The 13,162-nt window shown below is 36.2% G+C and overlaps 1 protein-coding gene across 7 annotated transcripts in view; it reads right to left on the reverse strand.

Moving 5' to 3' along the window:
* Nucleotides 1-13,162, reverse strand: part of LOC129774820 (uncharacterized) — a 676,155-nt gene that overhangs the window by 336,597 nt on the left and 326,396 nt on the right. For 6 of the 7 annotated variants that reach the window (XM_055778819.1, XM_055778821.1, XM_055778817.1 and 3 more), the window contains one exon: nt 7,763-7,879. In XM_055778819.1, the coding sequence (XP_055634794.1) occupies nt 7,763-7,879 (117 nt within the window). The remainder of the gene's footprint in view (nt 1-7,762; nt 7,880-13,162) is intronic. The other variant, XM_055778822.1, reaches the window with a different exon arrangement.

The raw sequence follows: 13,162 nt of genomic DNA on the forward strand, positions 1-13,162 counted from the left end.
AGTAATTAATGAACTTGTATGAATTGATATTGTAAACGAAATTAATTTTAATGAATAGTGAAATAGTTATTTTAGGTGGCCGGTTTTATGTTACATTTAGAATTTGAATCATAGCAATCAGGATAGTTATCTATACCGTTACCATGTTCGTCGTCCTTAACAACCGTTGTCATGAAAAACTTGTTATTTTATAAACCATGCGAAAACTTTTCACTTGGCACTGAACCGTTGAGGAAGGCACACGCGATTCCGTTTTCTCCACATTAGGAAGTTTCCAGAACCGGTCACCCAATCAATCGCATCGAATAAAAATAGAGTTTGTTCTTAGAAAGAAATAGTTATAGAATAAATTATAAACGTAAAACCAGTCGTGATTTCTGAAAGAATAAATAAGCCTGTAATATAAGTAACCTGATGAAACAAAACTATTATTCAGTGACGTATCCAAACAAGTCCAAACAAAATATTTATTGGAAACATTTTTTTTTTGAAGTAACAGGGGTCTGAAGGAGGTCTTCGTAGCCACATTGGTTGCGCGTTCGTTTACTAAGCGATTAGTCGTGAGATCAAAACTCAGGGACCTAAATTGACCATATTTGTGTTGTTATAGAATAACTACGTTCACGCAACGATCATCATGTAAGCTCTGCTTATGGGGATGCTCTTTTTGCAACAAAAAAAAAAATGGAAGTGGTTAATATCTGTTATATAACCGCAAGATGGACGTAGAACTAACGCTGGTTTAGCAACTAATAAGTAACAAATATATAACTCTTAGTCATTTCATCTTTCGAATAAAGTGATTTTCATACCACTTCGTTTAGCTGGAAAAGAATTATTAACGCTCAAAGGAGGAATCGATTCCTGCTCTGAAATACCCAACACAAATAATACCCTCTCCCCAAGCCCAGACAATTGGAATCATCGTTGATCTGGAGCAGAATTATCAACCTATGAGAAGGGATGGATTCCTCCTCGAAATTAAACAGCAAAATAATACTTCACTACATACTTCACAACAAATAAATTTATGACGCTGCTTTCATAAATGTCATTTCTTCGATATGGTGGAATAATATCCACCACATCATATCAAACATTTCGCATTCTACACTATCAAATCCATAGTCAATGGCACTCATCGGTATCGAATTATCATCGATTCCTCTATTTTCGAAAAATGTTTCGGCCGCGGAAACGAAATGGAATTGGTTGAGAAAAGCATATAGTTTAAGCGAGCTCGCTGTCACTTTTCAATCACAACTAAATGGATTTCCAGTCACTTCAAGTCAAAAATTAATTTTCATTTGCATTATTTCAGTTTTCAGTTTTTGTGAACAAATATTTCTCTCAAGTGATACATTTATAATAAATTTTCATCTTTGCTTTTCTAGTTTCGATTAGTGTTGTGTGCGAAGACTATGCGAATCCGTTAGTAGGGATTTGGTGATAAGTGGATTTCCGAGCGGGCGTCAGCTTACATACAGATTCGGGTGATTTCAATAAACTATCTTCAATTTTTAAGTAAATCAAACAATTTTTCGAGTCAACAAGTAGCGATCATATACCTCTTGGACATTTTATCTTTTCAAAGAAATGATTATCGTACAACTTTGTCGATCCGAAGCAGAGTTATTAACGCATGAAGAAGGAATGGATACCTCCTTGGAATCACTCATCAAAAATAATTCCTTTTTCCTAACAATTGCAAACGAGGATCTATCGAACGCGTATTCGCATGAAACCGACATTCCGTCACGTTGAACATTTGGTTTTTGGATTGTTTGTCACACTCATTCGTCTCACTGTCTCACTGAAAACGAAGTTTTCTGTAGTTTAGGCATTCAAGAATATACCCTAGAAAAGACTTATCGGAAATCCTATTATTAACTGAGTCCTATTAAAGCCTATTCAGTGATGCGGTAACTAACCCGGTACGGCCATAATAATGATCTTCAAACACGTTTTTCTCGAAGCTAGTTTCTCAAACTGGTATACACGATATCTCAAGTTCTACTGAACCGGTTCATGTCGAATTTATATGAATACAATCCGCAAGCATCTCTCTATCGCATGAACCTCTGGAAAAAGATTTTTTTTAAATTTTACTATTTTTCAAAATCGGAAAACGTAAGAAAAATCGTGTTAACTTTTTGTGGTCGTCTGTCTGCTCTCAGCCACCATACCTTTCTTACCGTTCTGGTCGTTTGTCTGCTCTCAGCCACCACAGCAAGGAGCAATTCTAATCTTATATTTTACTCAACCAAGTATCTGTTTATGCTTTTCCTAAACGAAACGTGATGCCTAGTGAACCTGTTCACCAATTAATACGGTGCTCCTATGAAAAATAGATAACGGTACTCAGCATCAAACAAAGTAGTCACCCACACAAGACAACGCACAGTGCGTTGAATGCATAGGAATGTGGGACAAAAATGATAACAGCAGAATTCAGCCATTGTAACATTTTGGAGTGATGGAAAAGATTGTATCAGAACTACTGTTTGCATAAATGTCTCATGTCATTTGAATAATCGCATAAGTGTTTCAAGCGACAAAATCTTTGTTTATCTAAAGATTACGCAGTAATCATTATTTGAGTAATTACTGGTTTAAATTATGTTGAAGTAGTTGTTTTTCAAGAGCAGAACAATTGTTTGCATAAGTGTCTTATGTTATCTGAATAATCTCATGTAAAAAAAACTTTGTTTGATAAAAGTGAAAAGGGCTGATCTCTTCGGATACACATTGCTGCCATTAATTACACATTTATTGCATCAATGGCAAAAGTGTCTCATATTCAACGGATAATAAAAATAAATTTACATATTCATTACACTTCACATGATTTACTGTTGGAGACTGTTCCGGAAGATTTCACACGAAGATGAATTATAAAATATAATTTTTATACAAAAACATCACATTAAAACACATTTTTAAGTTAATACATATATATAGTTCACAAAAAAAATATGTTTACTTTTCATAACCTTGCATGTATCACTGTATCACTGTATCACATGTATCAAGGGAACATAATTCCGACCAGTACGGCACCCATGCTCAAATTTAAAACGACCGCAAAGGGTTAAACCGCATTTCGGTTTTTAAACGGCCGCCATTTTGTCAAAAAAGATGTTTTTGAACTGTCCGAGGTTCATGCGATAGCGGTATTTTTACTGATTCAGAATCTGTTTGATTTTTTTACTTCAGATAACCAGAAGGCCTGGGATCGCGTACGCCATGGCACAACTTTAACCCTTAAACCCTCTCACTTTATCAACTTCTAACTATACTAGTTATGAATATTGTTTTCTCCGTTCAATTTTTGTGATATAATTTTTATGATATAATGGATAGTAAAAATATTCTTTATTTTATTTTTACGGAACATCAGAAATTCGTGTCTGTACACTAGAATACCCCCTCAATAACACAACAATTATCTTATCAACTGTTTTCGCTGTCCGCGGTCTAACTGAACTATGGAAGAACAGAAAGAAGACTCTTGCGTATGAATGGATATAACTGTGTAATTTACCATACGTAGAGGAAAAGGAGGAATATTATTCTGCTACTACTGTGTATTTTACAATTTATAGAAACCATAAACATGTAATATGTACACGATTAAACCCCGGCTCTGTTTCAGCTTAAATGCTAATTAGCCTAAATAAATAAACAAATGGGAAAAAACGGTCGAAAGTGAATGCTTGATTTTTTTACCCATTTACGTGATCTTCAGGGTACCCGGCTGTTCACCAAATTCAAGTATTCATAAATATGCCGATTTTCAATCGATTTTAAATATACTACTACTAACATGGAATGGGAAACGCAATCCTATGTTTAGGAAGCGAAATATATATCAGGTTTGAGAAACTTTAAGACCCAAGTTGTATCGGACCGAACTGAGAACTAACTGCTATTGGGTCCGCAATATTAAATTGTTAAACTTTGAATGAGAATTATTACTCGATATTATTCGAATACTTAGAGCATGTAGTACCAACTATTTAGAAAGTTACATCGTATTTCCTATAAATTATTTGAACAAATCATTATCAGAAAATGTCATTATAGTAAATGTGTTGCATAAAAAACATATTTAATATGGAACTGATTTATATTCATAATTTTTTATATCCCTTCATGTCCTCAGCTCACTGAACTTCTACGGTATACGTAGACGGTTGGCAAAATATTGATAATACATTTCTGCGATAACGTCGATTGAACAATATGCATTCAACTTGCATATCAGAATCAAAACTGAGTGACTGAAGTTCAACAAGTCAAGCAAATTTGCCCACACTCTGCGGTCTACGTGAGTTCAATTTGTACCAAAAGTGAAAAATACTGTTTTCGGTGGTTCTATTGTCTGCCGACCAATTTTGTTTGCGATATAGAAACGGAAGTAAAATTGATTTTTGCTAGTAATTTTAAGCTAGTAGCGTTAATTTAATTTGAACATATTCGCGGAGCTCGCGAGATGTAATTGATTCCACGCTGAACAACATTGGGAGTAAAGACGAATCAAAAAGTAAGTGGAATAGAAAAACGCAAAGCATAATAGCATTCAAAATCAAAATATAATCTGACTACCCATCCCTGAGTATCTAGCTAGTTGTTCGTTTATCTAGCGTTACACTTGCTGACGACTAACTAACAGAGTATGAATCATTCGCCTCGCATTGTCCGTATGATTTTGCTGCTTCAAAATGCATTAGGGGGTTCGATATGTAGTGAATGAGAGGAAAAGTAGAATATAAACTTTCAGCACCGAAAGCGACGTTTTGACGTTTTGGTTCCCATGCTTGTGTATCATGAAGTGCTAACCGAAGCAAAGTTCTCTCGTTCTCGTTTGTTCTCGTGACTCGTAAAGGGAAATGACTTCTGCAGGATCATATTTGAACAAACGAATGTGAGCTATTCAGTGAAACGTTCAATCGGTAAACACTGCAAGCCAGTCACTTTGTGTTCGTAAATCGGAATCCAATTAATTTATGTCACGATTGATTAGTTCCAAGTGTTCGTTTTACTTTCAATACAAAACTATGACTATGGCACGATGTGATGAAATACAAATATAATACTTAGTAGATTAATGTATTTTGGTGGGACATTCTGTAACGATAGTACTCTTTTAGAGCGAAAGCGAGTCCTGAGTTGACTGCCCGCGTGTTTGTAAAACACAATTTTCACCAAAACAATCATTGTAATATTGATACGAGATATAAACTTTGCACGTTAGATTTCAACTATCCAGATTGAAATTTTCAATTGCGACTGATTTTCAATAGGCGCGATTCAACATCATTGATAATCTTTTGAAAAAGAATCGTAACTCGAAATCTAGCTGTTAGATTAAAATATGGTATTCAACTAAGTTTTTGGAGGGTCGGGGAAATTTGTGAGAATAACACAACAAACTGTTAAAACAACTACCCAAAAATCAAAACACACCCCTTATGTATATTTTCATTGATGTTTATTGTTTTGATAGTTTTCTTAAAAATTAAACAGTTCAAAAATAAATTGAAACAGTATTCTAATAAAAATTGATAATGAGTATATATAGAGTGCATTTGATATATGAATATATGCGATCGATTTGATCAAATTTTGAAGTAAGTTCTTAACGGTGTATTAAATATGTTAATATCTCTAGAATGTTCTTCAGCTTTCCATTAATTTTGTCGAACGTCATATTATAATCAGACAGCTGGATTTACAGTTGAGATTATTGGAAAAAGGTTAATGATTTTGAATCAGTCCTTATGGAAAATGGTCACAATTAAAAATACTCATATGATTAGGAAAATCTAAAGTACTGACATTGGCCTAAAGAAAAGTTGAAGTTACATTATGTACAATTTAAAAAAAACTAGAAGTGTATTATATATTGATATAACCGCAAGGTAGACGTAGGGCTACCGCTGGCTCTGGAATCATTTGTTTGAAATTGCATCTGAATCAATTCTCAATGAATGAATGAATAACTATTTCTAAAGGTTTGCTGAAAGTTTTCCTGTTAGGCTGTGAGTGAATGAGTATGAGTGTGAAATTGATATAAACAAAATGAACTATTTCCAACTTGTTGGTGGTCCAGAAAAGAACCGTTGGGTTTTCGTGGTTTTTGCAAAAGCAACTGATGACGTTTGATGCATAATTCTATTTTGTTCTCGTAAGAATAATACACGAAAGTTCTCACGAACACTCCACGCGGAAGCAGAACAGAAACTGATGCTCTTGGATACAATCACTGAAATCGAATGCGCAAATTTGCCTTCGCTCAACCACAATTACAAGCAAACATTCCTTCATGACCATTCCATGCGAAAGCAAAACAGAAACTGATGCTCTTGGATACGATTGCATCACTGGAACCAAATGCGCAAATCTTCCTTTGCTCGAGCGCATTTGCAAGCGAGTAAAAGAAATTACAGTCTGCATGTATTCGCGATGACGGCTTCTCCAGGTGCCTCGATTTTGTGTTCGTATTCGGGAACACACTCCGATCACCACAAAAGCAATCATCATCAATGAGCTAGATTATTATGAATCCAGTAGCCTGTTTTGAAAGCAATTTGTAAGCTGTTGAAACGATTTGTTAGACCAATAAATGACAATCATATAACTCTTTGACATTTTATCTTTCGAATGAAGTGATTACTATACCACTCCATTCAGCCGGTAAAGAGGTATTAACGTTCAGAACCCTGCACTCCAGCGTCACTCTATCGTTTTCGAAATTTTGAACTTACACCCTGATACATAAATAAAAGACGTAGTCCTACGTCAAAAATCGGAGAGTGTTGGTAAAGAGGCCGGGAAATGATTTTTATGCAGATTAAAATGAACGTCTCTATCAGTCAACAAGTGTGCTCAAAAAGGACATTTGCACATTGATTGTATATAACAACACCGCGATAATCAATAGATAGCCAGACTGTCAATTAGTCGTTTAGAAATCGTTTTACATTACTGCTAGAGTGAGTTTAATTCCATTTTTGAATACTTTAATTTAATAACGGGGATATCAATTTTGGACCGCATCATGAGAAATGGTTTTGCGACAAAAAAAATCTTCCGCCTGATACAGTGAGACACTTCAAAATAGATTGGACGGGAGGAATAGAAATCGCAAATAAGTCAAACCATAAAATTCATCAAAAAAAAATTAAAAATAGTGTTTTATAGAGCGAACAATTTCAACAATGAAACCAACAGTGTGGAGCAAAAACCATTGAAATACATTTAAATACGTAACAAGAATATTACTTTTCAATTATTTTACCAATCTTATTTACCGCAGACCACCTGAACTTAATTTTTGTTATGTTTTCTTAAGTCATAGCTGGATTCCGAATAAGTTCAGAATCGATTGAATACTGAATGGAGACTTAGGTTACTGTTCACTAATTGGCTTCGGAAAATATTCAAAAAGTTGATTGATAACATCGAATTGTTTCATCTACAAAGCAAGACAAATGCCACTGAAGTTCGATGATGCAAGAACCGAGATTAAATCAGTGCTTCTGGCAGTGGAACGAATTGTTACATTTCCTCGAGCTAGAGCATTCCACTGCACATTCGTCGGAATTTTCTGATCCCTGATCACCGCGCCAGCGAAGAAAAGTAATCTTTATCTCCCGCAGTTTGTTCTCAGATGAAATAACCTTGCTGCCGTTGGCAGCACAGACAATGTGCATCGTATTTCCCCGGTGAAAATAAGCAACTGGATACTTGTTCTTACTGTTGTTGTACTCACAGGAAGACGATATGCTTTGATCACATTTGCAAGCGTCCTTGCCGCCGTCCTCGGTGTAAATGCACTGACGAAAGCAGTCCTCGCCGTTATCCAGATTGCAACCTGTGACAGACAGAAGAGAAAAGGATGGGATGAGAAAAATACGAACGAAATACAAAACACATAACTTTATGGCAGAGCTTGCAAACAAATTATATGATGAAAAGTACAATCGAGTGTAATGTTGCAGACATCAGTTATCTTGTAAAGTTTATCCTGCAAAACGGAGCGAATGCTGAATTTGTGTAGAATGCATGTCAAGGGAATCAGTTACTACATACACTTCTCCTAATGATGCGAAAGTTGGACAAACTGAGTGAAAACAATTTGTGTGTGTAATCCCGAAGGTAGTCACAAGACTCATGCTGGATGTAAACGAATGTTCGTCTCTTTTCAATGGGTAAACTTGCTGATGTCAATTCATACGTTGCCCATTTTCTGCTACATGCTACATCAGGTGACACTTGACACCTTGGAAAACTCAGTGAATAATACACTTATCCGAAGATTGTAATTTTCTGCTACAAACAGAACAGTTTGTAAGGGTACCTTGCACACACGAACTTTAAAATGGTATTCGCTTTCACAGCTGATACAAGAATGCCGGAGGTGGGTGAAAGTTACAACATGTGTGTACTATATGAATGAAATAGTATTCCCTCAATTGACTGATAGTAGTAGTTTTGTTTTGTGTGCTCCATATATCACAATAATTATTTAGTATGCCAAATGGCACAATTTCTGGGCGTTGAGTCATCTACACGGAACGCAATAAAACGTTTATTCTTTAATCATCCGGATGTTCTCTCGAGCATGGTGTTTACTATCTATGCGAATATTGTCCACCAATAGATCCGAACTACAATTCCCCATTAGTGGAAACATCGAGCGGTGTGTCTCCTGGAATTGGCTTCCGCATCGTTATATTTTATGCTCATTGCTGCCCGGAGTACGTTCTTATGATAAACTCCACCCGAGAGTGGACCAGCAGCGGTGGGATCATTGCCCCATCTTCATAGAATGGGCTGTTCAGATAAGAATGGTTCTGCCCAACAATAAGGGAACGCGTGACGAATCAGAATTGGACGCACTAGCGGCCGGGCGTTCTGCGGATGGAAATATCAATTACCAAGGATTCATTTCAATGGATGACCAGGAAGGACCTATGTTCGCCGATGGACGCACGATAAGAGGAAAAAAAAAATAATACGGAAAGGACGTGACATTGGCTGGATCTTCCCAGTTCGGTGTTTTGGACATATTTTTGTTTGCTTTGTGGATTCCACATCTCTATTTTAGCGTAACATTCGTCATTTAAATTAGTTATCAGATTGGATATGAGCTGGCTTTTCAAAAATTATGGAATCCTCGTTCTAACCCAATTGTGTAGTGTTGTGTGTTCCTTTTTGTCGAAATTTGATTCGGCTTTCAAGTGGGACTACGTCTTTCATTTCCATACTTGGGTGTAAGTTCAAAGTTTCTAAAACGGGAGTGTTACGCCGGGCCAACAAGATTATGAGCGTTAATACCTCCTAAACAACTGAACGAAAAGGTATGATAAACACGTCATTCGAAAGATAAAATGTCTACGCTTTATATGCTTGTTACTTATTGATTCGAAAACTTGTTTCAATAGTTTTAAAATTGCTTCAAAAACTATTGAAATCTGCAAATCTGTATATAAGCGGGTTCCCGCTCGGAAATACACTCAGTTATAATTGTACAGCGATTGGAGCATGTCACGGAGCATTTTGGTGTTGGTGTGACACAAAAGTGTTATAAATTGTAACAAACTATTTTTCTAACGTGAGAATACATCTCATTCGAACTTATTGGAAGACGATATGTGTTTCGGTCGTGTTAAAAACAATCCTTGTAGTACTGTTATTTGTAGCACTCAAAGCTAGAATTATAGTTCTGTTTCAGCCATTCCATGCCGAACCGTTATAGTGTTTCTCAGATTGTCTTCAAAAGTGGTAGTTTAGTTCTTTATAGCAAATTATTAGAGTCGTATTTTTTAAATTTTTTTTTAGGGTGACCATTCGGACCACCCTAAAATCCATTTTTTCGCATTTTTTTTTAAAATTCATAACTTTTGAACCACTGTACCAATTCAGATGTACAACAGCTGGTCTTTTTTGGAAAAATACTACAGTTGCAGAAAATTTGAATTATGTTTTCGTTTTTATTGATTGTATTCGTTTTTTATAGTTTTCATGGTCTCGGGACCAAAGGATCTCGGGACCGAAATATTTTTTCATATGTTTCCTGGAAAGCAGAGAATTTTCCACATAGCATATCTCGAAACCAGGGAGGCGTTTTTTTCGTTTTTGGGTTATTATTTTACAAAGATAACCGATGGTTCGAAAAATCATTTTTTTACCATTTTTTCCACTACAAAAAATCATAACTTTTGATCTACTGGATCGATTCAGATGATCGACATATCAAATTAAAGCCAATAAGCTAGTTTTGTTTGGAAAAATATTACGCTCTGAATAGAAATGGTTTTTGTTTTCGTAATTATTGAATATATTTGTTTTCTACAGCTTACATCGTTTCGGGACCAAGAGCGCCATATTTTTTTATATTTTTTCATTAAAACTATGTTTTTTTCACATAATATATCCGAATACCAGAGGGGTGTTGTTTTTCGTTTTTAAGTAATGATTTTTCAAAGTTAACATGTTTTCAGTTTTCGTTCAATATTTCTATGTGACTAGACTGGATGTATGTCACTATAATCCAATTAATTGGCAAGTGTGTTATTTTTTTAAGAAAGGCTGGCTAGTAGGCTTTAAAAAAAGGCAAACATGATTTTTTGAACCATCGGGTAACTGTGAAAAATCATAACTCAAAAACGAAAGAAAACGCCTCCCTGGTTTCGAGATATGTTATGTGAAAAATCCTCCGTTTCCATAAAAAATATAAAAAAATATAGCGCCCTTTGTCCCGAGACCATGAAAACTATAAAAAACAAATACAATCAATAATGACAAAACCAAAACCTGAAATTTTTGCAAGCGTAGCAGCTTTCCAAGAATGATTAGGTTTAATTTGATATGTCGACCGTCTAAATCGGTTCAGTAGTTCACAAGTTATGAATTTTAAAAAAATGTCATTTTTGGAAAAAAGGGGAAAAAGCCGATATTTCGGATCACCCTAAAATGAAAATGTGCACCCTAAAATAAATAAAAAATACGGGTCCCATAGTTTGCGATAAAGAACGAAACTACCACTTTTGACGAAAATCTATATATCGGTTTAACATGGAATGACTGATGAGCATTATAAATCTCATTTTCCAATTAAATTTTAGTTTTATTTTTAAATTCTCCTTTCTATCTCAACAGTATTCTATTTTCAATTCAATTCTATTCTAAATTCTACAACAACTTTAACCTTTCATTCGCCAATATCTTCTCGTTCTCAAAATGTGAACAAATATGTCAGCTCCTAAGATTGTATTTATCTCCGTTCATCTTCATCTCCGTTAACTACAGAGTGCGGTTACTGTATCTGATTGGTGTATCCTGCATACACTGAACGCTGGACTCAACAATATGCTTTGATCATATTTGCAAGCGTCCTTGCCGCCATCCTCGGTGTAAATGCACTGACGAAAGCGGTCCTCGCCGTTATGAGATTACATCTCTTTCGAACTTATTGGGTATAGTACATTGAGTATAACAAAAAAACAGAAAATGTTTCGCATCGCGAAAATCATATAACTTTCCAGCGATTATTGCTCAGTTGCTGGAGGCTGCAAACTCAGAGAGTTCATTCACCTTTGTTTGTCTTCCGAATTTCCCTAGCCAGCCACACTTCTTATTGATTCGTTAACCAATAAGATTCTTATTTAAGCGATGGTCTAGTGGCGCGAGGTATTCAGTATGTTTCGAACCTTGAGGGAGCTCAGAAGGGGCGAAGAAAAACATCTACCGGCGAACGAGAAGATAGGAATCACATTCAAGACGCTGAAGAAACACCACGGTTTGTTCAAACAAACGGCATTGGTGCATTGAGTTCGTTAAAGATTCGTTAAAAACCCACCAGGGAAAAGAATGATACCGCTGAGAAGGCGACCAAGAAAGCACCAGCATCGATAAAGGTATCTTCTTGAAGAAGTAAAGGCTGGGCATTGAAGACAGCCGTCACACACATACACACGCGCGCAACTCTTTTCGTTTGGCGGTCATCAAGTTAACATCGATTGCCGGCAGGCGTCGAGCGTAGAGGGAGTAGATAGCCGCCAAGAAGAAACCGAAAAAATGTCATCGCAGCTACCGGGAAAAAAAACAGCTACCACTGCAGAAAAACTCAAAGTTACTACTGTGACGAAGGTGGGCAACATTAAGAAAGCTCCTGCTACTGCCGGTAAAGCTGTAGTACAGAAAAAATCCACTAAAGTGCGATACACATACATCGTCACCGTCACCGTCACTGTCCCGTCAACTATTCTCTTGGACTTATTTTGCCGACGTCAAAGTTGCCGTTGATGGTGTATGTGAAGGCTACCATACGATTCCATAGGATAGAATTCAAACCCAGTTCATCTTAGAACAACACTTGAAGCAAAATAGTTTATTTAGTTTTCCGTTTATAATATATTACTGCGATCAAATACATTTTGTTTTGCAATTCTTCCAATCAAGTGTGATCAACGTAAGATCACGTCTTTCGGCAAATTATTAGGTGTACAATGAATATTAAGGAAGACAATTCCCGCTCGACGCTCGCCGGCAAACGATTTTTACTCAACAATATTTTCAAGCGGGAAGAGGGTGTTGTGAAGAAGGAAAAGCAAGCGCAATATTTAGGTAGACTGATTGAAAGCGACAGATATTTTGTCAACTGGATATACACCCAGATTTTTTCACGCGGTTTTTTTACGAGGTTTTTTTACGCGGATTTTCCAATTAACGCTGTTGCAATATCCAGTGCAATATCACATCTCCCCCTCAGCTCACATTTTTCTCTCATGTTCCCTCAGAGCATATTACGGTAATTAGTGCCTGTAACGGAGCTTAGCGCCGCACCTTATCACGATTCTTACGTGGATTTTAGGTGTTGGGTAACGGGGAGCTCGCCGGGCGGTACAACGGGACGAGGTTGTGTGGCAGAGCGAGAATTAGTGACAATCAATGTATTATGTATAAGGCGAACATGAAAAAGTAAAGAATAAATTTTACACCACTATTGCGTGATTGTTTTTTTTGCTGAACATTTGGCTTAGCTACATAGAAGTTTTTCGCAAACGACTATCTTTTTTTGCTAGCCGTATCTTGCATCACCCGCATATTATTTATGACTGAGATTAAATTTAAAGCAGGTACCCATAGCAAT

This window comes from Toxorhynchites rutilus, chromosome 3 (genome assembly GCF_029784135.1).
Source record: "Toxorhynchites rutilus septentrionalis strain SRP chromosome 3, ASM2978413v1, whole genome shotgun sequence".
In the NCBI taxonomy this organism is placed as follows: Eukaryota; Metazoa; Arthropoda; class Insecta; order Diptera; family Culicidae; genus Toxorhynchites; species Toxorhynchites rutilus.